Below are 26,700 nucleotides of genomic sequence, written 5' to 3'. Positions count from 1 at the left end.
CAGGGAATTCCTAGAGGCATGGCACTCATCCACAGATTCTATCAACAAACACATCGACCTGGACCCAATATACCGACCACTGCAGCGGACAGCTGGAACTGACAACCGGAGGTGGCAGAGACAAACCACTATAAATACCGGAGGAAACAACACAGAAGTGCTTCACAGGAGGCTCCCAAGCACTGAGGATGTCACCTAGACAGGGGATGAAACGTCTTATTCAAACTCTTTTTGTAAGACAAGCCGTCCAGTCGAGCTAGCATCCTGGTAAACCTTCTTTGCACCCTCTCCAAAGCCTCCAGATCTTTCCTATAATTGGGTGAACAGAACTGGACACAATTTTCCAAGTGCAGTCTCACCAGGTCTTGTAGAGTTCAAGCAAAACCTCGCGGCTCCTAAATTTGATCTAGATTGGAGTGGTGCTGGAAAAGCACAGCAGGTTAGGCAGCATCTGAGGAGCAGGAAAATCCACGTTTCGGGCAAATGTCCTTCATCAGGACTGAAGGCAGCGAGTGTCCAGGGTGGAGAGATAAATGGGAGAGAGATGGGACTGGGGAAAAGGTAGCAAAGAGTACAATAAGTGGATGGGGCTAGGGATAAAGGTGGTAGGTCAGAGAGGAAGGTGGAGCAGATAGGTCGGAAGGAAGATTGGCAGGTAGGATAGGTCATGGGGATGGTGCTGAGCTGGAAGGTGGGAACTGGGGTAAGGTGGGGGGAGGGGAAATGAGGAAACTGGTGAAGTCCACATTGATGCCCTGGGGTTGAAGTGTTCCAAGGCGGAAGTCCCTCTTAAACTCATTCCTTGAAAGTGGTGTCACGGGTGGACAGGGTCATTAAGAAAACATTTGGAACATTCACCTTCATTGGTCTGAGCAATGTGTGTTAGAGTTGTGACGTCATGTTACGGCTGTACAAGACATTGGTGAGGTCACTTTCAGAACACTGCATATAATTCTGGTTGCTCTTAAAGAAAGGATGTTGTTAAACAGGAAAGGGTGCAGAAAACGTTTTATGAGGATATTGCTGGGACTGGAAGGTTTGATTTATAAGGAGAGGCTGGATGGGTTGGGACCAATTTCCCTGGAGTGTCAGGGACTGAGGGATGACCTTCCAGAGATTTATGAAATCACAAGGGATATAGATAAGGTGAGGAGGCAAGGTCTTTTCCTCAGGGTAGGGGATTCCAAAACTAGAGGGTGCAAGTATAAGACAAGAGGACCTGACCAGCAAAGTTCTCACACAGAGCGGGGTGCGTGTATGGAATGAGCTGCCAGAGGGAAGTGATAGAGGCGGGTACAATCACAACATTTAAAAGGCATCTAGATGGGTACATGGATAGGAAAGGTTTAGAGGGATTTGGGCCAAACACATGCAAATTGGATGAGTTCAATTTAGGAAACTGGCTGGGTATAGATGAGTTGAGCCAAAGGGCCTGATTCTGTGCTATATGACTCTGTGACTCTTTAATTATGCACATATTCTCATATTTATAATCATCAATGCAGTTCTCTGAGATTATATTTTACTTGAAAATATCTTGGTTACATTGAATGACAGAAAACACACCTGAGCAAGTAACAGCTGCTGCCTCTCCTGCGTTGCAGTTGTGTTTTCCAACTAGGTTCGACGGACACTGGAGAAAGTGTGACTCCTGCCCTTTACACTTAACGTCATCCAACCAGAAGGTTCCAGTGGCCTCGCCAAACTGAGCGCCCCCAGGGGCTGATCTGGCTGGTCCACAGCCCATTTGTTTACATGCAAATTCGTGTCCTGAAGGTCCCACACATCATCGCAAACCGCTCCCCAAATGTCCTTGTAACTGAGTTCAACTCTCCCGGAACATGCATCCATCCCATTCACCAACCGTATTTGGATCAAGTCTATATTGTTAAATTGGAGAGGGGGCAGAAAAGATTTACAAAATCATTACCAGGGTTAGCAGTTTTGAGTTTTCAGGAGAAGCTCAATAGGCTGGGACTTATTTCCCTGGAACAGAGTTTGAGGGGTGACCTTACAAGATTTATAAAATTACAAATGGCTTAGATAAAGTGAATGGCAAAGGTCTTGGGGTGGGGGAATTGTTATGGACCCTGTCAGAACTCCTCAACATACTTTAAGGCAGTAATCTAGACCCCAACATTTTCTTAAAGATGAATGAATTTTAGAGAATCTGTTCCAGATGCAATGTGGCCGGTCAAACTACTTGATGGTTAGCAAAACACAATTTATTTAAACACTAGTTAAAATATAATGAAAGAAAGAAAAATTTAGAATAACTTAAGTCGATTAGAAACTTGTCCAAATAATAGGTGCAGTCACCATTACTAATGAACTGTTTCAATATAGTAACATCCCATTGTCACAATACTGGTTTGTTTTTTCTCTAAAAGCTGTTCCTTGCCTCAAGGATATTCTGTGCTTAATGTTTTCCAGAGTGCTAATAAACTAGGCCAGGCTCTGATCAGTCTGGGGTTTGGTACAGAGATTAAAGGGTATTGAGAGGCCTTTTTATTTATATGTAAACATATAAGACTTCAGGCTAAAGTGGTCATGTTTTAGAAGTGACCTGTATAATGAAAAGGGAGTGTTCAGCTCTCTCGCTGAGCTGAGCAGTTGAATTCAGTCCAGAACTGGTTGGGAGTTCAACAGTGAGCTGTGTGGAAACAAAATCTCTCTCTTCTGCCCTCTAACTTCAACCTTTAAGCATCTATTCCATTTGCACCGTTTTTCAAGAGAGTTTGCTTCCTGGGACTGTTGTGTATATTCAGAACAGCATACTTAAGTCTAGTTTGGATAGGTTGAGTTCTGTAGGAGTTTGTTATTCTGTTATTCGTGTTTCATTGTGTAATTTTGTGAATAAATGTTTTGTCTGTTTTAACTTTGGTAGTCAACCTTACTAACTTAATCCGGTTAACTTTCACTGTACACTTACAAAACAAATTGCAAAGTCATGGTCTGGGCTGTCTGCTTTAAAACGTTTTGAGTGGTTCGGCTCAGTCCATAACGGACTGGGGGCTCTTCGCAGGATTTTAAACAATGAGTGGTAGGTGCTAGTGTCTTTATTTCGGATGTTGGCTTGGTTGGGTAGACAACGCTTGGGATAGTATTGGCTCTTTCAATAGCCAAACATTTTCTGGAAGCGGATACAGTGACTTTGGAAGGTTTGTGAAAGGTGAATAAGACTAGGCTGCAAGAATTAACAGAGAAGTTGGAATTGGAACTGCTTGCTTCAGTGAGGAAAGGAGAGCTCATCACAGCAGTAGCTCAGCATTTAAACTTGCTGGAGAAACCATCAGAATCTACAGAGATGGCAAGAATTCAATTGCAAACAAAGCAGCCTGTGTTAGAGGCAAGAGATAAAGGAAAGGGCAGCAGAAATGAAACAGTTTAAGTTATGTTTAAAAGCAGAGCAGAGAGAAAAAGAGCAGCAGAAGAGAGGGGAAAGAGAGAGCAGAGAAAGAAAAAAGAGAAAGCTTTTAAACTTCAGAAACTAACACTTTAAATGGAAAGTCAGTTTAAAAGGCTGGAGATAAAGTCTGAGGGTAGGCTTAGTGAGGAAGAGAGTAAGGAGGAGCAAGCCCCTGGTGGTCAGAAGCCTAGTGAGAAACTGTTTAAGTATGTTCAAGCATCGCCTAAATTTGATGAGAAGGATGTGGAAGCCATTTTCATCTCATTTGAAAAGGTGGCTAAACAAATGCAGTGCCCAGTGGCAATGTGGGTTTTGTTGATCCAAGCAAAACTTGTAGATAGGGTAGTGAGGTATTCGCATCACTATCAGAGGAGGTATCTGGGGAGTACGAGGAGGTGAGAAAAGCCATTTTAAGTTCATATGAGCTTGTACCAGAAGCCAGTAGACAACTTTTCAGGAATCTAGGGAGGGACCCTGGTCAAACTATATTAAGTTTGAAAGGATCAAACAGAGTAATTTCGATAGATGGATAAGAGCTTTAAAAATCGAGCAAATGTCTGATGCCCTTAGAGAGATTATTATTTTGGTGTAATTCAATAATTCATTGCCTGAAGTAGTGTGATCTCATGTGGAAGAGCAGAGAGTTAAAACAGCAAGGTTAGCAGCTGAAGCGACTGGTCCATAAAACCCTGTTTGGATTTCAGAATCAATTTCGGTCCATGAGGGATAGAAATTGGGGCAAAGAGAAATCCTCACATGGAAAGGGAAAGGTAGATCTCAGTGAAAATCATAAGGATAGCTTACCACAGGGTAGAAAGGAAACACTTGAAGGGGACAGAGAAGTTAAAAAGCTCTGGTGCTTTCAATCTAATTGTGTGGGCCACACAAAATCACAGTGCTGGTGGACTCGGAGAAAGCCAGATGTAGGAAAACCAGACAAGCCTGGAGGTTTTGTTGGTTATTAACAAAAAGCACAAGGGAAATTAGACAACTACCTCAGAGTGTACAAGATGATCAGAGGCTGATTAAGGAGGAAGTGCTTAAAAAATACACATGCGAGGGTAAAGTTTATTCACATAGGCCAGGAGCAGTAGGAAAGAAAGTTACAATATTAAGGGACATCAGATACCTTCAGTCTGTAATACTGAAGGACAAGGAGATATGCACTCCTGAGGGACTATTGCCACAGAAGGTAATGGTAACAGCAATTCACGGTGAGTCAAAAACTGCTCAATTATGTAAAGTGAGGCTAGAGGGTCCGGAGAAGAGTGGAGATTTTGTGGTAGGAGTACTGGACAACGTCTCAGGCCCAGGAATACAACTTGTCTTTGCAAATTATATTGCTGATTCACCGGTAGGTGTGCTGCCTACTCCAGTTGAAAAGCCAGTGAAGATGCAGGCAACTGAAGACATAGAATTTCCCCTGATTGTGTGATCACAAGATCACAGAGGCACAAGGTAAAGCAGGAGGGATCAAAGGCACAAATAAGGAAGCTGACATAACATTATTAGATTAGATTCCCTACAGTGTGGAAACAGGCCCTTTGGCCCAACAAGCCCACACTGACCCTCTGAAGAGCAACCCACCCAGACCCATTCCCCTACATTTACCCCTGGATAATCTATCTAACACTATGGGCAATTCATCAAATTGTTTTTGCCAGTAGGATGTATAATGGAGGTATTGCGAATGGTACATGAGCTACCACTTGGATGTCATTTAAGGTAAGGAAAACACCTTAAAATATAAAAGCATTTTTACTGGTCTAGACTACACAAGGATGTCATTGAATTTTGCCACACATGCCATACATGTCAGCTAATCGGAAAACCACAGGCAGTAATAAAAGCTGCACCTTTAATACCTATTCCAGCATTTGAGGAACAGGTCACAAGAGTCTTGATTGATTCTGTAGGTCCCCTACCTCAAACAAAAAATGGGAATAAGTATTTATTAAAAATACTGGATATATCAACTAGATTTCCAGAGACAATCCCATTATGCAACATTACAGCTAAAAGGGTTGTTGAAAAATTACTTAACTTTTTTACTAGGTACGGACTGCCAATAGAGATCCAGTCAGATCAAGGATCAGACTTGACATCCAAACTCTTTAAGGAGATTATAGATAACTTGGGAATAAAGCAATTCAAATCGACTGCATACCTTCCAGGATTGCAGGGAGCGCTCGAGAGATGGCATCAAACACTAAAGACCATGTTAAGGGTTTATGGTCAGGATTATCCAGATGATTAGGATAAGGGAGTTCCGTCTGCACTTCTTGTGATCAGAGATGCACCGAATGAATCAATCAAATTTGAATTAGTTTTTGGGCATGAAGTAAGAGGACCATTACACTTGATAGAGGAGAAATTAATAAATCCAATTCAGAGTCCACCCATTCGGACGATGTGTCAAATTTTAGAGATCGATTAAATAGAGCTGGAGAGTTAGTTAGATAGCATTTAAAAGCATCACAACATACAATGAAACAAGAAGCGGATAAGAAATCACAAATTTTCAATTTGTGAACTTTTAAAAGCCAATGGACCTTATCAAATTGAGAGGAAATTGAGTGAGGTGAACTACCTGATAAGGACTCCAGACAGGAAGGAATCTCCCAGAGTGCTTCATGTGAATATGCTCAAAAGGTTTTTTGAAAGGGAAGGAAAGTAAGAGGAAAAGGAGTTCATGATTACAGCACAATTGTAAACCATTTAACAATTAATATTAATGTTAATGATTACAACACAGTGTCAATGGTAAACCCCAGGATATTGAGAGTGGGTGCATTCAGTGATAGTAAATCTATTGGACATGAAGACAGTGATTGCTTAAATCACTCTCAATGGTAACCATCTGGATATTGATTTTCATGGATATAGTGAATGTCAAATAAGTGATTGCTAGATTGTCTCTTAGTGGTAACCACCAGAATTATGGCATTGGGGAATTCAGAAATGGTAATGCCATTGAATGTCAATGTCAAGATTAGATTAGATTCCCTGCAGTGTGGAAACAGGCCCTTCAGCCTAACCAGTCCACACCGACCTTCCAAAAAGTAACCCATCCAGACCCATTTCCCACTGACTAGTACACCTAGCATTGTGGGAAATTTAGCGTGGCCAATTCAACTAACCTGCACATCTTTGGACCGTGGGAGGAAACTGGAGCACCCGAAGGAAACCCACACAGATACAGGGAGAATGTGCAAACTCCACACAGACAGTCGCCTGAGGCTGGAATCAAACCTGGGACCCTGGTGCTGTGAGGCAGCAGTGTTAACCACTGAGCCACCAAGGGAGACAATGCTTAGATTCTTCCTCAGAAGTAGCCCCCAGAAGGTTAATTGTGAGGAATTTAGTTATTGGAATGCCGCTGAATTTCAAGGAGCGATAGTTAGATTCTCTCTCAATGGCAGCATCCAGGGTTATTGATATTGGGGGATTCACTGATGGGCTGAAAAATGTGTTGCTGAAAAAGTGCAGCAGGTCAGGCAGCATCAAAGGAGCAGGAAAATCGTGTTTCAGGCATAAGCCCTTCTTCCTATAGAAGGGCTTATGCCCGAAACATCGATTCTCCTGTTCCTTTGATGCTGTCTGACCTGCTGCGCTTTTCCAGCAACACATTTTCAGCTCTGATCTCCAGCATCTGCAGTCCTCACTTTCTCCTAGGATTCACTGATGGTAACACCATCCAGTATAATGGATGATGGCCAGATTGTCTCTGAACGGTAACCCCTAGAAAGTTGTCAGCGAGGGAAATTCAGTGATAGTAATGCATTTGAATGTCAAGGGGCAAAATTTAGATTCTCTTTCAAAAGTACCCCCAAGATGTTGGTTGTGGGAGAGTCAGTGATGGTAATACCATAAATGCCAATGGGTGATGCTTCAATACTCTGTCAATGGTAACCCCATGGGTGTTATTAGTGGGGGATGGTAATGCCATTGAATGACAGGAGATGATGGTCATATCATCACTTATTGGAGAAGGTCCATACACTGGGCAAACAAATAACAATGGGAAAAGAGCCAGTTAATACACAACTCAAGGTGCCATATCTGAATGCATGCAGCATAAGGAATAAGGTAAATGAGCTTTTGGCGCAGGTTGAAATCGGCAGGTATGACATGGGGTGGGGGGGGGGGGGGGGCATCACAGAGACATGGCTGCAAGGGGATCAGGATTGGGAGCTGAATATTCAAAGACATACATCCTATCGAAAAGATAGACAGATGTACAGAGGGTGTAGGGTTCCCCTATTAGTAAGAAATGAAATAAAATCAATAGTAAGAAACGAAGTAAAGTCATATGGAGTAGAATCTGTGTGGGTAGAATTGAGGAACTGCAAAGGTTTACAAAAAAAACATAGTTGGAGTATTGTACAGGCCTCTAAACAGTAGTCAGGAGTTGGGGCATGAGATAGACTAGGAAATAGAAAGGATGTGTCAGAAAAGCAAAGTTACAGTGATCATGGAGGATTTCAATATGCAGGTGGACTTGGAAAAATCAGGTTGGTAGTGGATTGCAAGAATTGGTGGAATTACTGCAAGATGACTTTTGATGGAGCCCAGTAGGGAACAGGCAATCCTGGATTTAGTGTTGTGCAATTAGGCAGACTTGATAAGGGAGCTTGGGGTGAAGGAACCCATAGGAAACAGTGATCATAACATGTTTACATTTATTCAGCAATTTGAGAAAAAGAAGATAGAGTGAGTACCTTGTCGTTCAATGGCATTACCATCCCCCACTAATAACATCCTAGGGGTTACCATTGACAGAGTATCTAAGCAATACTCATTGGCATTGAGTAAAGGCAACTCCAGAGGCATGAGGGAGGAGCTGGGTAGAATTGAATGGGAGAGGCGCCCAGCAGGAAAGGCAGTGGAACAGCAATGACAGTTTCTGGGAGGAATTCAGGAGACACAGCAGAGATTCATCTTGAGGAAAAAGAAGCATGGTACAGGGAGGATAAGGCAACCACGGCTGACTAGGGGAATCAGAGATAACATAAAAACAAAAGAGAAAGCATATAATGTGTCGAAGGGCAGTGGGAAACTAGAGGATTAGATTAGATTACTTGCAGTGTAGAAACAGGCCCTTTGGCCCAATAAGTCCACACCGACCCTCCGAAGAGCAACCTATCCAGACCCATTCCCCTACATTTACCCCTTCCCCTAACACTACGGGCAGTTTAGCATGGTCAATTCACCTAACCTGCACATCTTTAGACTGTGGGAGGAAGTCGGAGCACCCGGAGGAAACCCACGGGGAGAATGTGCAAACTTCACACAGACAGTTGCCCGAGGCAGGATTTGCACCCAGGCCTCTGGCCCAGTGAGGCAGCAGTGCTAACCACTGTGCCACCGTGCTGCCCATATTTAACCACTGTGCCACCGTGCTGCCCATATTGTGCTTACAAAACCGACACAGGGCAGTAAAAAAAGAAATAAGGAGTGAGAAGATTAAATATGAGGGTAAACTAGCCAGTAATATAAAGGAGGAATTTAAGAGTTTCTTTCGATATATAAAGAGTAGAGGTGGACACTGGGCCGCTGGAAAATGATATAGGACAGTAGTGAGGAACAAAGAAGAACTGAATAAGTTCAAATCAGTCTTCCTGGTGGAAGACGTGAGTAATTTCCCAAAAGTTCAGGAAGGTGAAGGGGTAGAGCTGAGTATGGTGGCCATTATCAAGGAGGAGGTGCCAGAAAAATCACCCGGACCAAATGGACAACACCTCAGAGTTCTAAGGGCGTTAGCTGAAGAGATGGCGGAGTTGATGGTGGTGATTTTTCAAGAATCTTTAGAATCAGGAAGGGTTCTAGAGGACTGGAAAAGTGCTAACATAACACGCCTGTTTAAAAAGGGTGGAAGGCAGAACACGGAAAGTTACAGATCAATGAGCCTAACCTCGGTCATGGCTAAGATTCTTGAATCCATTGTGAAGGATGAGATTTCTAAATACTTGGAAGTGTATGGTAAAATAATGCAGAGTCAGCCTGGTTTCATCAAGGGAAGGTCATACCTGACAAATCTCTAAGAATTCTTGGAGGAAGTAGCGAGCAGATTAGACTAATGGATGTTATCTACCTGGACTTCAACAAGGCCTTTGACAAGGTGCCACACAGGAGGCTACTGAGTAAGATAAGGGCCCATGGTGTTAGAGGGATGGTGCTAGCATAGACAGAAGTTTGACTGTATAGCAGAAAGCAGTGGTTGGAGATTCCTTCTTAGCGTGGCAGCCGGTGACAAATGGTGTTCCGCAAGGCTCAGTGTTAGGACCGCAACTTTACACTTTTCACATTAACAATCTAGATGAAGGAACTGAGGGCATTATGGCTAAGTTTGCAGATGATACAAAGATAGATAGGGACCCAGGTAGTATTGAGGAGGCAGGGAAGCTGCAGGAGGAATTGGACAGGTTAGGAGAGTGAGCAAAGAAGTGGCAGATGGAGTACAGTGTGGGAAAGTATGAGGTCATGCACCTTGGTGGAGGCAATGGACTACTTTTATTAATGGGGAGAAAATTCAGAAGTCTGAAGTGAAAAGAAACTTGGGAGGTCTAGTCCAGGATTCTGTCAAGGTAAACTTGCAGGTTGAGTCAGTAATTAGGAAGGCAAATCCAATGATGGCATTTGTTTAAAGAGGACTTGAATATAAAAGCAGGGACATACTTTTGAGGCTCCATAATGTTCTGGTTAGGCCATATTATTGTGCGCACCTTTGGACCCCCTATCTCAGGAAAGAGGGATTGGCCCTGGAATGTGTTCATAGGGGATTCACAAGAATCATCCCAGGGATGAATACCTTAACAACCGAGATGTTAACCTGATGAACCATCTGATGAAGGAGCAGCGCTCTGAATTGCTTCCAATTAAACCTATTGGAATATAACCTGGTGTTGTGTGATTTTTAACTTATAACATTTGAGGAATATTTGAGGACTCTGGGTCTATACTCAATGGAGTTTAGAAGGATGAGGGGGATCTAATTGAAACTTACAGAATACTGAATGACCTGGACAGAGCAGATATTGGGAAGATGTTTTCATTGGTAGGAGAGACTAGGACTTGGGGACACAGCCTTAGAGTAAACAGAAGACCTTTTTAGAACAGAGATAAGGAGAAACTATTTCAGCCAGAGAGTGGGGAATCGATGGAATTCACTGCCACAGAAGGCTATGGAGGCCAGTTCATCGAGTATATTTAAGACTGAGATGGATAAATTCTTGATTGTAAAGGGGATCAAGGATTACAGTGAGAAAGTGAGAGAACAACTTATCAGCCATGACTTAATGGTGGAGCAAACTCGATGGGCTGAATGGCCTAATTTCTGCTGCTATGTCTTTTGGTCTTAATGGCATTGCCTGACATTTGTCTGGCCCGACTCTGTCAGTCCAAGATTAGACATTATCCAGGCTTTGCTACATGTGGACACGGATTGCTTCAGTCTCTGTGGAGGATTCAATAGATTTCCTTTGCAGTCCTTCAGATCCGTGACAGTAAAAAAGGCTAATGCACGATCATTCTTAACAACAATCTGTCACGTCACCTCAGGTGGGATGCCTAATGAAATTCACTGAAAATGAAATGGAAAATGAACATTACCTGAACAAATAGCAGACGCTGCCTCATTAGGTTGGCAGTTGTGCTTGCCCAATGAGTTTGATTGATACTGGTACAACTTCCACTCAGTGCCTTTACAACCGACATCGTCCAACCAGAAGGAAGACTGTGCTGGCCCAAAGTGAGCATTGCCTGGAGCTGATTGGGCAGGTCCACATCCAATTTGCCGACAAGCGACATTCGCATCAATGATGTCCCAACTATCATCACAGATGGCTCTCCAGCTGTTGTTGTAATAGATCTCAACTCTTCCCGAACAGGGACCATTCCCATCCATCAATCGTATTGCAATCAGATCTGAAGGTAAAGAGCAGATAGAGTATAAACAATTATCCTCCAGCAAAGCGTTTATTTGTTGAGGCTAACATGAAATCAAGAGCATTACATAGAATATAGAACATAGAAAAGTACAGCATAGAACAGGCCCTTTGGCCCACGGTGTTGTGCAGAGAATTAATCTTAATGTAAAATAAAATAATTTAACCTACGCACCCCTTAATTCACTGCTATCCATGGACATGTCCAGCCGTCGCTTAAATGTCCCTAATGACTCTGCTTCCAGCACCACCACTGGCAACGCATTCCATGCATTCACAACTCTCTCACCTTCCTCTGATGTCCCCTCCATAACTTTCTCCTAATATCTTAAAACTATGACCCCTCATACCAGTCAGTCCTGCCCTGGGGAAAACTCTCTGGTGATTGACTCTATCTATTCCTGTCATTACCTCAATCACGTCTCCTCTCTTCCTCCTTCTCTTCAAACAGAAAAGTCCAAGCTTAGTCAACCTCATTTCATAAGGCAAGCCCAACCAGTCCAGGCAGCATCCTGGTAAACTTTCTTTGCACACTCTCCAAAGCCTCTGTATCTTTAATATATTAGAGTGACCAGAACTGGACACAATATTCCAAGTATGGTCTCACCAGGGACTTGTAGAGCTGTAGCAAAACCTCGTGGCTCTTAAACTCGATTCCCCTGTTAATGAAAGCCTAAATACCATGCTTTCTTAACAACCCTATCCACTTGGGTGGCAACTTTGAGGGATCGATGTACTTGAACACCAAGATCCCTCTGTTCCTCCACACTGCCAAGAATCCTATTTTTAATCCTATATTCAGCATTCAAGATCGGCCTTCCAAAATGCATCATTTCACATTTATCCAGTTGAACTCCATCTGCCATTTCCCAGCCCAGCTCTGCATCCTGCCTATATCACACTTCAGCCTGCAATAGTTCTCGATTCTATCAACGACACCTCCAAACTTTGCAAATTTACTAACCCACCCCTCAACCTCCTCATCCAAGTCATTTATAAAAACTACAAAGAGCAGAGGCTCAAGAACAGAGCCCTGCAGGACCTCACTCAACACTGTCCTCCAGGCAGAATACTTTCCATCTACAACCACTCTCTACCTTCTGTCAGCCAACCAATTCTGAATCCAGATAGTCAAATCTCCCTGTATCCCATACTTCCTGACTTTATGAATGAGCTACCATGGGGAGCCTTATCAAATTCCTTGCTGAAGTCCATATACACCATGTCCACTGCTTGACCTTCGTCAACCTGTCTTGTCACCTCCTCAAAGAACTCAATAAGGTTTGCGAAGCATGTCCTGCCCCTCACAAAACCACGCTGACTGCCTTTAATCGCACTATGCTTTGCCAAATAGCCATAAATCCTATCCCTCAGAATTCTTTCCAAAACTTTGCTGACCACAGACATAAGACTAGCTGGTCTGCTATTACCCTTCTTGAAAGAGGAACAACATTTGCCTCCTTCCAATCCTCTGGTACAACTCCTGTGGAGAGTGAGGAGGCAAAGATCATCACCAGTGGCTTAGCAACCTCCTTTCTCACTTCCCGGAGCAGCCTGGGATAAATCTGGTCTGGTCCTGGGGACTTATCAATCTTCATGTTTTCCAAAATTTCTAGCACATCAACTTCATCAATCTTGATCTGGTCAAGCCAGTATCCCAGCTCCTCAAAGTACTCATTCACAACAGGGTCCTTTTCCTGAGTGAAAACTGAAGCAAAAAACTCATTTAGGGTTTCCCCTATCTGCTCAGACTCCATGCATAAGTTTCCTATAATATCCCTGATCAGCCGTACCTTCTCCCTGATCATTCTCTTATTCCTCACGTATGAGTAAAATGTCTTTGAGTTCTCCTTAATCCTTCTTTCCAAGCCTTTTTTTGTGCCCCCACCTGGCTCTCCTCAGTCCATGTCTGAGCTCCTTTCTAGTAAGCCTGTAATCCTCTAAAGCTGTGCTAGATCCTTGCTTCCTCCACCTTGCGTAAACTGCCTTCTTCCTTTTGCCGAGAAGCTCCTCTGTTCTTGTTATCCAAGGTTCCTTAATCTTACACCTTCTTACCTGCCTCAGAGGAACAAATTTGTGCATCACTCGTAACAACTGCTCCTTAAATAGTCTCCACATGTCTGCTGTGCCCTTTCTGTGGAACAATTGCTCCCAGTTGATCACTGTCACCAAAGTACTCTCCCACCGCGAGGTCTGACACCTGTCCTGGCTCATTGCCAGCACCAAGTCCAAAATGGCCTCTCCCCTCGTCGGCCTGTCAACATACTGAGTAAGGAAGCCCTCCTGAACACACCTGACAAAAACGGCTCGATCCAAACCATCTGCACTTAGGAGGTTCCAGTTGATATGGGAAAGTTGAAATCATCCATAACAACAACTCTGCTACATCTGCATTTTTCCAAAAGCTGCCGGCCTATGAATTCTTCAATCTCTCTACTGCTATTAGGGGGTCTGTAGAAAACCCCCAATGAGGTGGCTGCTCCTTTGCTGTTCCTCACTTCCACCCATACTGACTTGGTAGACAAACCTTTCTCAACAAACTTCGTTTCTGTAGCTGTGATGCACTCGCTGATTCACACCCTCCTCTTTTTCCATCCTCCCTGTTCTTTTTAACGTTCTAAACCCTGAAACATCAAGCAATCTGTGAAACCCACGTTTATGTTATGGCCACAATATCATAGTCCCAAGTACTGATCCATGCTCTAAATTCGTCACTCTTATTTCTGACACTCCTTGTGTTAAAGCAGATGCACTATAATCAATCCCTTTGTTTAATTGCATGAGAAACCTTCCCGATAGATTCAGTACATCCTGTCATTGCCCCATCTGCAACTGCCCCCCTCTCAGATATGTAGCTCTGATTCCCACCCCCTGCCAAACTTGTTTAAACCCTCCAGAACCACACTAGTAAATCTCCCATCCAGGACATTTGTGCCCACCAGTTCAGGTGCAACCTGCCCTTCATGTACAGGTCCCACCTTCCCCAAAAGGTATCCCAATGATCAGAGTACTGAAGCCCTCCCTCCTGCACCAGCTTCGCAGCCATGTGTTAAGCTACATTCACTGACTGTTCCTCACCTCACTATCTCACTATTTGCACCGGTAGCAAACCCGAGATCACGACTCTACTCGTCCTGCTCTTCAGCTTCCAACCTAACTCTCTGGAATCACTTTTGAGATCCTCAATCCCTTTCCTGGCTATATCATTGGTGCCAATATGTACCACGATTTCTGGCTACTCCCCCTCCCCCTTCAGAATTCCGTAAACCCAATCGGCGACATCTCGGACCCTGGCACCTGGGAGGCAACATACCTTCCGGGAGTCCTGTTCCTGACCACAAAATCTCCTGTCAATTCGTCTGACTATTGAGTCCCCTACCACTAGCACTTTTCTATTCTTCCCCCTTCCTTTCTGAGCTACAGTGCCAGAGCCAGAGACCACCCCCACCTGCAGAATCCAAAACAGTTTGTTTCTTGCTGAGGGGAATGGCCACAAGGGATTCCTGCTCTGATCGTCGGTTGCCTTCCCTGATTCTAAGCCAGCTGCCCGTATCCTGTGTCTGGGGAGTGACCACCTCCCTAAACATCCTCTCAATTTCTCCCTCAGCCTCCTGGATGATCTGTTGTTCATCCAGCTCCAGCTCCAGTTCCCTAACTCAGTTTTCGAGGAGATGGAATTAGGTGCACTTCCTGCATATGTAGTCGACAGAGACATGTGAAGTGTCTCTCACCTGCCACATTCTGCAGGAGGAACATGCAACTGCCCTAACATCCATATCCCACTTCTCTGAAAGCCCGCACAGGATTGATTGATCCCCTGTTTTAAGACAGTCATCAAAGTCAAAAAACAAAGGATTAGCTCCTTCAATTTATAGCACAAGAGTTGGCATGTTGGCTCAGTGTTTAGCACTGCTGCCTCACAGCGCCAGGGACCTGAGTTCAATTTTAACCTTGGGAGACTGTTTGTGTGGAGCTTCTTTTTGCCAATTTTCCCCGTGTTTGCGTGGGTTTCCTCCAGGTGCTCTGGTTTCCTCCCAGAGTCAAAGATGTAGGTTAGGTGAATTAGCCATGCTAAATTGCTCATAGCATTCAGCGATGTGTAGGTTAGGTACATTAGTTAGGCTTAAAATGTAGGGTAATAAGGTAGGGGTCAAGCTGGGTTACTCTTCAGAGGGTCAGTGTGGACTTGTTGTGCCAAAGGACCTGTTTCCACACGAGGGAATCTATGATTCTATAACTTTAATCAAAGGAAGTAATCTTATTCACAACTACAGATCCACTCTTCTTGAAGTAATAGAACAGTACAACATAGGAACTGGCCCTTTGGCCCACCATGTTCGTACTAACCAAAATGACATTGTAAACTAAACCCATCTTCCTGCACATCATCTGTATCCAGTTATTCCTTGTCTGTGTATGTGCCTGTCTAAATGTCTCTTAAACTTTGTTGTCATATGACTGGCACTGGCTTCCTTAAAGCAGAGGTTATTGGTTTGGGAGGGGGTGGGGTGGGGTTCATGATTAAGATGTATAAAATGTTGAGGGGGGGGGGAAGAGAGGGGGGACAATATCAAAGGCTGAGGGGAGGTGGACTAGATTGAAGGTAAGGGCCAGGGGGTTTAGAGAGATATGAGGCAAACCTTCTCCACCCAGAGGGTGGTGGGGAATTAGATTTTAGATTAGATTACTTAACAGTGTGGAAACAGGCCCTTCAGCCCAACAAGTCCACACCGACCCGCAACCCACCCAGACCCATTCTCCTACATTTACCCCTTCACCTAACACTACGGGCAATTTAGCATGGCCAATTCACCTAACCTGCACATTTTTGGATTGTGGGAGGAAACCGGAGCACCCGGAGGAAACCCACACAGACACGGGGAGAATGTGCAAACTCCACACAAAGAGTCGCCTCAGGTGGGAATTGAACCCCAATCTCTGGCACTGTGAGGCCATGCCACCCAAAATGCAGAATCTGGAACTCACTCCCTGTAAGTGGGGGGAGGCACAGAAATTCTCATCACAGTGAATGTTTTGATTCTCTCTCAAATGTAACCCCGAGGATGTTGATATTGGGGGGTTTCTAAAATGGTGACAGCATAGAACGTCAAGGGATGATGCTTGAATTCTCGCTCAATGGTAACTCCCAAGAATTTGACAGTGGGGGATTCAGTAATGGTAATGCCATTGAATGTAAAGGGTGCCATGTTTAGATTCTCTCTCGATAGTAGCTCACAGGGTACTAATAGTAGGCAATTTAGTCATGGTAACACAGTTGAGTAAACGAGCAATGGTGAGATTCTTTCCCAATTGTAACCCTCAGAATGTTGTAAGTGAGGCAGGGAGTGGGGGGAGGGGTGGAGGTGGTGATTCAGGGATGGTACTGCCAGTGAATGTCGACAGGTTATGGCTCGATTCTCTCAAAGCTAACCCCCAGAATCTCGGTAGTGATGCTCAGTGATGGTAACAACATTGAATGTTAGAAGCAGCATGGTTCGATGGGCATGTGTGATGCCAAAGCAGACAAGGCTATGGGGCCAACTCCTGGAACGTGTTGCCAGCAGAGGTGGTAGAGGTGGGCACATTTAAGATGTATCTAGACAGATATATGAATGGGCAGGGAGCGGAGGATACAGATCCTTAGAAAATAGGCGACAGGTTTAGATAGAAGATCTGGTTCAGAGCAGGCTCAGTGGGCCAAAGGGCCTGTTCCTGTGCTGTATTTTCTTTGTTTTTTGTTCTAATGGTAGGGTCTTGGGGAGTGTTGTTGAACAGAGAGACCCCGGGTTGCATTGTCCCTTGAAAATGGCATGACAGGTATGTGGTGGAGAAGGCGCTTGCCTTCAATGGTAAGAGCATTAAGTACAGGAGTTGGGATGTCATGTTAAGGCTATATAAGACAATGGTAAGACCATATTTGGAGTACTGTGTACAATTCAGGTCTCCCTGCGATAGGAAAGATGCTATTAAACTGGAAAGGGTGCAAAAACGATTACGTGAAAAGGAGCAGCTGGATAAGCTAGGACTCTTTTCCCTGGAAAGTAGAAGGTTCAGGGCTGATTTTATCGAGACTTATAAAATCATGGAGGTTCATGGATAGGGTGGGGAGCAAAGGTCTTTTACCCATGGTAGGGGAGTCCAAAAACTAGAAGGCATGGGTTTAAGGTGAGAAGGAAAAGATTTAAAAGGGTCCCAAGGAGCAACATTTTCATACAGAGGGTGGTGCATATATGGAATGAGCTGCCAGAGAAACTGGGAGAAGTGAGTACAATTATGACATTTAAAAGATACTTGGATAGGTACATGGATAAGAAAGGTTTGGAGTGAGATTGGCCAAACACAGGCAATTGGAACTCGTTCAGTTTTGGGAACCTGGTCAGCATGGATGAGTTAGGCTGAAGGGCCTGTTTCTGTGGTTTACGACTCTATGTCATAAACACAACCTACCATACTTGTCTGTTACAGTCTTATTGCATGGGTTAACATTGACCTTTCACTGCATTTCCCATTGGGCCTACTCTTATGGAGATGATGCAACTGAGTATTGTGGAAAATAAGAAATGTAGTTTTCCGCAGGTGATATAGAAATGTAATTGTTGTAAGTGCTAGTGAAGTGCAATTTCTGTAGATGGGGAAGGGGTGAGACATTATACAAATGGTCATGGAATTCTTGTAGCGTGCAGTATACTTAAGGCTAAGACTTTAATGAATATAGGGGACATCTTAAAGAAGTTATTTTAAAGAAAATAGTTTTAAACTACAAAACAACTATTGAATGTTGAAGCAGAAAGTAAACGTATTTTCACAATAAAGCTTATAGTAACAAGACAAAGAACCAAGGCATCCAAGGTCACGGGACAGCCTGGTACTGAGAAAAGGAAAGAGAAAAACTAGTGAAGTAATCATCTTAAGATTAGGCCATATAGCAGAATGAAATGAAATAAATGATTATGATACGGTAAGGAATGTGAGCTTGTGGCACACGGATTTCGGTGATCTCCGACTCCTTTGTTTGCTGTTTGCGGTTTGGGCGACTCTGATCCAGACTGGGAGACCCTGGAAACAAGGAGGGGTTTTACAGTGACCATAAAGAGCCGCAGTGGTTTCACAGTGACCAGAAAGAGCTGTGGTGGTTTTAAAGTGACCATAAAAGCTGCAGTGGTTTTACAGTGACCATAAAGAGCTGCAGTGGTTTTACAGTGACCATAAAGAGCTGCAGTGGTTTTACAGTGACCATAAAGAGCTGTGGTGGTTTTACTGTGACCATAAAGAGCTGCAGTGGTTTTACTGTGACCATAAAGAGCTGCAGTAGTTTTACTGTGACCATAAAGAGCTGCAGAGGTTTTAAAGAGACCATAAATAGCTGCAGTGGTTTTACAGTGACCATAAAAGCTGCAGTGATTTTACAGTGACCATAAAGAGCTGTGGTGGTTTTACTGTGACCATAAAGAGCTGTAGTGGTTTTACAGTGACCATAAAGAGCTGGAGTGGTTTTACAGTGACGAGAAAGAACCGCTGTGGTTTTACAGAGACCATAAAGAGCTGCAGTGGTTTTACAGTGACCATAAAGAAATGTGGTGGTTTTACAGTGACCATAAAAGCTGCAGTGGTTTTACAGTGACCATAAAGAGCTGCAGTGGTTTTACCATGACCATAAAGAGCTGTGGTGGTTTTACTGTGACCATAAAGAGCTGGAGTGGTTTTACAGTGACCATAAAGAGCTGTGGTGGTTTTACTGTGACCATAAAGAGCTGCAGTGGTTTTACAGAGACCATAAAGAGCTGCAGTGGTTTTACTGTGACCATAAAGAGCTGTAGTGGTTTTACAGTGACCATAAAAGCTGTAGTAGTTTTGACCATAAGAGTCGCAGTGGTTTTACAGTGACCATGAAGAGCTGCAGTAGTTTTGAATTGACCATAAAGAGCTGCAGTGGTTTTGCAGTGACCATAAGAGCCGCAGTGGTTTTACAGTGACCATAAAGAGCTGTAGTGGTATAACAGTGACCATAAAGAGCTGTAGTGGCTTTACAGTGACCATAAAGAGCTGCAAAGGCGTTATAGTGACCATAAAGAGCTGTAGTGGTTTTATAGTGATCATAAAGAGCCGCAGTGGTTTTACAGTGAACCTAAAGAGCTGTAGTGGTTTTACAGTGAACCTAAAGAGCTGTAGTGGTTTTACAGTGACCATTAAGAGCTGTAGTGGTTTTGCAGTGAACATAAAGAGCCACAGTGGTTTTACAGTGACCATAAAGAGCTGTAGTGGTTTTACAATGACCATAAAGAGCTGTAGTGGTTTTACAATGACCATAAAGAGCTGCAGTGGTTTACAGTGACCATAAAGAGCTGTAGTGGTTTTACAGTGACCATAAAGAGCTGCAGTGGTTTTATAGTGATCATAAAGAGCCGCAGTGGTTTTACAGTGAACCTAAAGAGCTGCAGTGGTTTTGCAGTGAACATAAAGAGCTGTAGTGGTTTTACAATGACCATAAAGAGCTGTAGTGGTTTTACAATGACCATAAAGAGCTGCAGTGGTTTACAGTGACCATAAAGAGCTGTAGTGGTTTTACAGTGACCATAAAGAGTTGTAGTGGTTTTGCAGTGACCATAAAGAGCTGCAGTGGTTTACAGTGACCATAAAGAGCTGTAGTGGTTTTACAGTGACCATAAAGAGCTGTAGTGGTTTTGCATTGACCATAAACAGTTGTAGTGGTTTTGCAGTGACCATAAAGAGCTGCAGTGGTTTACAGTGACCATAAAGAGCTGCAGTTGTTTTCCAGTGACCATAAGAGCTGTAGTGGTTTAACATTGAACATAAAGAGCTGCAGTGGTTTTGCAGTGACCATAAAGAGCTGCAGTGGTTTTAAAGTGACCATAAGAACTGCATTGGTTTTATAGTGACCATAAAGAGCTGTATTGGTTTTACAGTGACCATGAAGAGCCGCAGTCATTTTACAGTGTCCATGAAGATCCGCAGTGGTTTTACAGTGACCATAAAGAGCTGCAGTGGTTTTACAGTGACCATAAAAACCGCAGTGGTATTACAGTGACCATAAATAGCTGCAGTGGTTTTTCAGTGAACATAAAGAGCCGTAGTGGTATAACAGTGACCATAAAGAGCTGTAGTGGCTTTACAGTGACCATAAAGAGCTGCAAAGGCGTTATAGTGACCATAAAGAGCTGTAGTGGTTTTATAGTGATCATAAAGAGCCGCAGTGGTTTTACAGTGAACCTAAAGAGCTGTAGTGGTTTTACAGTGAACCTAAAGAGCTGTAGTGGTTTTACAGTGACCATTAAGAGCTGTAGTGGTTTTGCAGTGAACATAAAGAGCCACAGTGGTTTTACAGTGACCATAAAGAGCTGTAGTGGTTTTACAATGACCATAAAGAGCTGTAGTGGTTTTACAATGACCATAAAGAGCTGCAGTGGTTTACAGTGACCATAAAGAGCTGTAGTGGTTTTACAGTGACCATAAAGAGCTGCAGTGGTTTTATAGTGATCATAAAGAGCCGCAGTGGTTTTACAGTGAACCTAAAGAGCTGCAGTGGTTTTGCAGTGAACATAAAGAGCTGTAGTGGTTTTACAATGACCATAAAGAGCTGTAGTGGTTTTACAATGACCATAAAGAGCTGCAGTGGTTTACAGTGACCATAAAGAGCTGTAGTGGTTTTACAGTGACCATAAAGAGTTGTAGTGGTTTTGCAGTGACCATAAAGAGCTGCAGTGGTTTACAGTGACCATAAAGAGCTGTAGTGGTTTTACAGTGACCATAAAGAGCTGTAGTGGTTTTGCATTGACCATAAACAGTTGTAGTGGTTTTGCAGTGACCATAAAGAGCTGCAGTGGTTTACAGTGACCATAAAGAGCTGCAGTTGTTTTCCAGTGACCATAAGAGCTGTAGTGGTTTAACATTGAACATAAAGAGCTGCAGTGGTTTTGCAGTGACCATAAAGAGCTGCAGTGGTTTTAAAGTGACCATAAGAACTGCATTGGTTTTATAGTGACCATAAAGAGCTGTATTGGTTTTACAGTGACCATGAAGAGCCGCAGTCATTTTACAGTGTCCATGAAGATCCGCAGTGGTTTTACAGTGACCATAAAGAGCTGCAGTGGTTTTACAGTGACCATAAAAACCGCAGTGGTATTACAGTGACCATAAATAGCTGCAGTGGTTTTTCAGTGAACATAAAGAGCCGTAGTGGTTTTTCTGTGACCATACCGAGCCGCAGTGTTTTTATAGTGACCATAAAGAGCTGCAGTGGTTTTAGCATGACAATAAAGTACCGCAGTGGTTTTACAGTGACCATAAAGAGCTGTAATGGTTTTACAATGACCATAAAGAGCTGCAGTGGTTTTACAGTGACCATAAAGAGCCGCAGTGGTTTTACAGTGACCATAAGAGCTGTAGTGGTTTTGCATTGACCATAAAGAGCTGCAGTGGTTTTGCAGTGACCATAAGAGCCGCAGTGGTTCTACAGTGACCATAAAGAGCTGCAGTTAGTTTACTGTGACCATAAAGAGCTGTAGTGGTTTTACAGTGACCATAAAAAGCTGCAGTGGTTTTACAGTGACCATAAAGAGTTGCAGTGGTTTTACCATGACCATAAAAAGCTGTAGTGGTTTTACAGTGACCCTAAAGAGCTGTAGTGGTTTTACAATGACCACAACGAGCTGCAGTTGTTTTACAGTGACCATAAAGAGCGGCAGTGGTTTTACAGTGACCATAAAGAGCTGTAGTGGTTTTAGCATGACCGAAAAGAGCTGCAGTGGTTTTACAGTGACCATAAAGAGCTGTAGTGGTTTTACAATGACCATAAAGAGCTGCAGTGATTTTACAGTGACCATAAAGAGCTGTAGTGGTTTTACAATGACCATAAAGAGCTGCAGTGGTTTTACAGTGACCATACAGAGCCACATGTTTTTACAGTGACTATAAAGAGCAGCAGTTGTTTTACAGTGACCATAAGAGCTGTCGTGGTTTAACATTGAACATAAAGAGCAGCAGTTGTTTTACAGTGACCATAAGAGCTGTAGTGGTTTAACATTGAACATAAAGAGCTGCAGTGGTTTTGCAGTGACCATAAAGAGCTGCAGTGGTTTTACAGGGACCATAAAGAGCTGTAGTGGTTTTACAGTGACCATAAAGAGCTGTAGTGGATTTACAGTTACCATAAGAGCCGCAGTGGCTTTACAGTGACCATAAGAACTGCATTGGTTTTATAGTGACCATAAAGAGCTGTAGTGGTTTTACAGTGACCATAAAGAGATGTAGTGGTTTTACAGTGACCAAAAACAGCTGCAGTGGTTTTACAGGGACCATAAAGAGCTGCAGTGGTTTTACAGGGACCATAAAGAGCTGTAGTGGTTTTACAGGGACCATAAAGAGCTGTAGTGGTTTTACAGTGACCATAAAGAGCTGCAGTCGTTTTACAGTGTCCATGAAGATCCACAGTGGTTTTAAAGTGACCATAAAGAGCTGCAGTGGTTTTGCAGTGACCATAAGAGCCGCAGTGGTTTTACAGTGACCATAAAGAGCTGTAGTGGTATAACAGTGACCATAAAGAGCTGTAGTGGCTTTACAGTGACCATAAAGAGCTGCAAAGGTGTTATAGTGACCATAAAGAGCTGTAGTGGTTTTATAGTGATCATAAAGAGCCGCAGTGGCTTTACAGTGACCATAAAGAGCTGTAGTGGTTTTACAGTGACCATAAAGAGCTGCAGTGGTTTTATAGTGATCATAAAGAGCCGCAGTGGTTTTACAGTGAACCTAAAGAGCTGCAGTGGTTTTGCAGTGAACATAAAGAGCTGTAGTGGTTTTTCAATGACCATAAAGAGCTGTAGTGGTTTTACAATGACCATAAAGAGCTGCAGTGGTTTACAGTGACCATAAAGAGCTGTAGTGGTTTTACAGTGACCATAAAGAGTTGTAGTGGTTTTGCAGTGACCATAAAGAGCTGTAGTGGTTTTGCATTGACCATAAACAGTTGTAGTGGTTTACAGTGACCATAAAGAGCTGTAGTGGTTTTACAGTGACCATAAAGAGCTGTAGTGGTTTTGCATTGACCATAAACAGTTGTAGTGGTTTTGCAGTGACCATAAAGAGCTGCAGTGGTTTACAGTGACCATAAAGAGCTGCAGTTGTTTTCCAGTGACCATAAGAGCTGTAGTGGTTTAACATTGAACATAAAGAGCTGCAGTGGTTTTGCAGTGACCATAAAGAGCTGCAGTGGTTTTACAGTGACCATAAAAACCGCAGTGGTATTACAGTGACCATAAATAGCTGCAGTGGTTTTTCAGTGAACATAAAGAGCCGTAGTGGTTTTTCTGTGACCATACAGAGCCGCAGTGTTTTTATAGTGACCATAAAGAGCTGCAGTGGTTTTAGCATGACAATAAAGTACCGCAGTGGTTTTACAGTGACCATAAAGAGCTGTAATGGTTTTACAATGACCATAAAGAGCTGCAGTGGTTTTACAGTGACCATAAAGAGCCGCAGTGGTTTTACAGTGACCATAAGAGCTGTAGTGGTTTTGCATTGACCATAAAGAGCTGCAGTGGTTTTGCAGTGACCATAAGAGCCGCAGTGGTTCTACAGTGACCATAAAGAGCTGCAGTTAGTTTACTGTGACCATAAAGAGCTGTAGTGGTTTTACAGTGACCATAAAAAGCTGCAGTGGTTTTACAGTGACCATAAAGAGCTGCAGTGGTTTTACCATGGCCATAAAAAGCTGTAGTGGTTTTACAGTGACCCTAAAGAGCTGTAGTGGTTTTACAATGACCACAACGAGCTGCAGTTGTTTTACAGTGACCATAAAGAGCGGCAGTGGTTTTACAGTGACCATAAAGAGCTGTAGTGGTTTTAGCATGACCGAAAAGAGCTGCAGTGGTTTTACAGTGACCATAAAGAGCTGTAGTGGTTTTACAATGACCATAAAGAGCTGCAGTGATTTTACAGTGACCATAAAGAGCTGTAGTGGTTTTACAATGACCATAAAGAGCTGCAGTGGTTTTACAGTGACCATACAGAGCCACATGTTTTTACAGTGACTATAAAGAGCAGCAGTTGTTTTACAGTGACCATAAGAGCTGTCGTGGTTTAACATTGAACATAAAGAGCAGCAGTTGTTTTACAGTGACCATAAGAGCTGTAGTGGTTTAACATTGAACATAAAGAGCTGCAGTGGTTTTGCAGTGACCATAAAGAGCTGCAGTGGTTTTACAGGGACCATAAAGAGCTGTAGTGGTTTTACAGTGACCATAAAGAGCTGTAGTGGATTTACAGTTACCATAAGAGCCGCAGTGGCTTTACAGTGACCATAAGAACTGCATTGGTTTTATAGTGACCATAAAGAGCTGTAGTGGTTTTACAGTGACCATAAAGAGATGTAGTGGTTTTACAGTGACCAAAAACAGCTGCAGTGGTTTTACAGGGACCATAAAGAGCTGCAGTGGTTTTACAGGGACCATAAAGAGCTGTCGTGGTTTTACAGGGACCATAAAGAGCTGTAGTGGTTTTACAGTGACCATAAAGAGCTGCAGTCGTTTTACAGTGTCCATGAAGATCCACAGTGGTTTTAAAGTGACCATAAAGAGCTGCAGTGGTTTTACAGTGACCAAAAAGAGCTGCAGTGGTTTTACAGTGACCATAAGAACCACAGTGATATTACAGTGACCATAAATAGCTGCTGTGGTTTTAAAGTGACCATAAGGAGCGACAGTGGTTTTACAGTGACCATAAAGAGCTGTAGTGGTTTTACAGTGACCATAAAGGACTGCAGTGGTTTTACAGTGACCATAAAGGGCTGCAGTGGTTTTACAGTGACCATAAAAAGCTGCAGTGGTTATACAGTGACCATAAAGAGCTGTAGTGGTTTTACAATGACCATAAAGTGTTGTAGTGGTTTTGCCGTGACCATAAAGGGCTGTAGTGGTTTTACTGTGACCATCAGAGCCGCAGTGGTTTTACAGTGACCATAAGAGCTGTAGTGGTTTTACAGTGACCATCAGAGCCGCAGTGGTTTTACAGTGACCATAAGAGCCGCAGTGGTTTTACTGTGACCATAAAGAGCTGCAGTGGTTTTACAGTGACCATAAAGAGCTGTAATGGTTTTGCAGTGACCATAATGAGCTGTAGTGGTTTTAAAGTGACCATAACGAGCTGCAGTTGTTTTACAGTGACCATAAAGAGCTGTAGTGGTTTTACAGTGACCATACAGTTCTGCAGTGATTTTACAGTGACCATAAGAGCTGTAGTGGTTTTACTGTGACCATAAAGAGCTGCAGTGGTTTTGCAGTGACCATAAAGAGCTGTAGTGGATTTACAGTGACCATAAAGAGCTGCAGTAGTTTTATAGTGACCATAAAATGCTGCAGTGGTTTTACAGTGACCATAAAGTGCTGTAGTGGTTTTACAGTGACCATAAGAGCCGCAGTGGTTTTACAGTGACCATGAAGAGCTGCAGTGGTTTTACAGGGACCATAAAGAGCTGTAGTGGTTTTACAGTGACCATAAAGAGCTACAGTGGTTTTACAGTGCCTATAAAGAGCTGTAGTGGTTGTACAGTTACCATTAGAGCCGCAGTGGTTTTACAGTGACCATAAGAACTGCATTGGTTTCACAGTGACCATAAAGAGCTGTAGTGGTTTTACAGTGACCATAAAGAGCTGCAGTCGTTTTACAGTGTCCATGAAGATCCGCAGTGGTTTTACAGTGACCATAAAGAGCTGCAGTGTTTTTACAGTGACCAAAAAGAGCTGCAGTTGTTTTACAGTGACCATAAATAGCTGTAGTGGTTTTACTGTGATCATAAAGAGCTGTAATTATTTTACAGTAACCGTAAAGTGCTGTTGTGGTTTTACAGTAACCAGAAAGAGCTTTAGTGGTTTTAATGTGACCATACGAACCGAAGAGGTATTACAGTGACCATAAATAGCTGCAGTGGTTTTATAGTGACCATAAAGAGCTGCAGTGGTTTTGCAGTGACCATAAGAGCCGCAGTGGTTTAACAGTGACCATAAAGAGCTGCAGTGGTTTTGCAGTGACCATAAGAGTCGCAGTGGTTTGGCAGTGACCATAAAGAGCTGCAGTGGTTTTACAGTGACCAAAAAGAGCTGTAGTGGTTTTACAGTGACCATAAAGAGCTGTAGTGGTTTCACAGTGACCATAAAGAGCTGTAGTGGTTTCACAGTGACCATAAGACCTGCAGTGGTTTTACAGTGACAATACAGAGCCACAGTGGTTTTACAGTGACCATAAAGAGCTGCAGTTGTTTTAAAGTGACCATAAAGAGCTGTAGTGGTATTACAGTGACCATAATGAGCTGCAGTTGTTTTACAGTGACCATAACGA

The 26,700-nt window shown here is 43.2% G+C and overlaps 1 protein-coding gene across 1 annotated transcript in view; it reads right to left on the bottom strand.

The window, feature by feature from the left end:
- The window catches only part of LOC140493951 (uncharacterized), a 296,726-nt gene that overhangs the window by 135,818 nt on the left and 134,208 nt on the right, over window positions 1-26,700 (bottom strand). Inside the window, 4 exon segments of the mRNA XM_072592902.1 lie at window positions 1,567-1,758; window positions 1,761-1,880; window positions 11,021-11,335; window positions 18,313-18,411. Of these exon segments, the coding sequence (XP_072449003.1) occupies window positions 1,567-1,758; window positions 1,761-1,880; window positions 11,021-11,335; window positions 18,313-18,411 (726 nt within the window).

Source organism: Chiloscyllium punctatum, chromosome 23 (genome assembly GCF_047496795.1).
Source record: "Chiloscyllium punctatum isolate Juve2018m chromosome 23, sChiPun1.3, whole genome shotgun sequence".
Classification (NCBI taxonomy): Eukaryota; Metazoa; Chordata; class Chondrichthyes; order Orectolobiformes; family Hemiscylliidae; genus Chiloscyllium; species Chiloscyllium punctatum.
The sequence above is the reverse complement of the archived record's forward strand: the minus strand, read 5'-3'. Positions and strand labels throughout refer to the sequence as shown.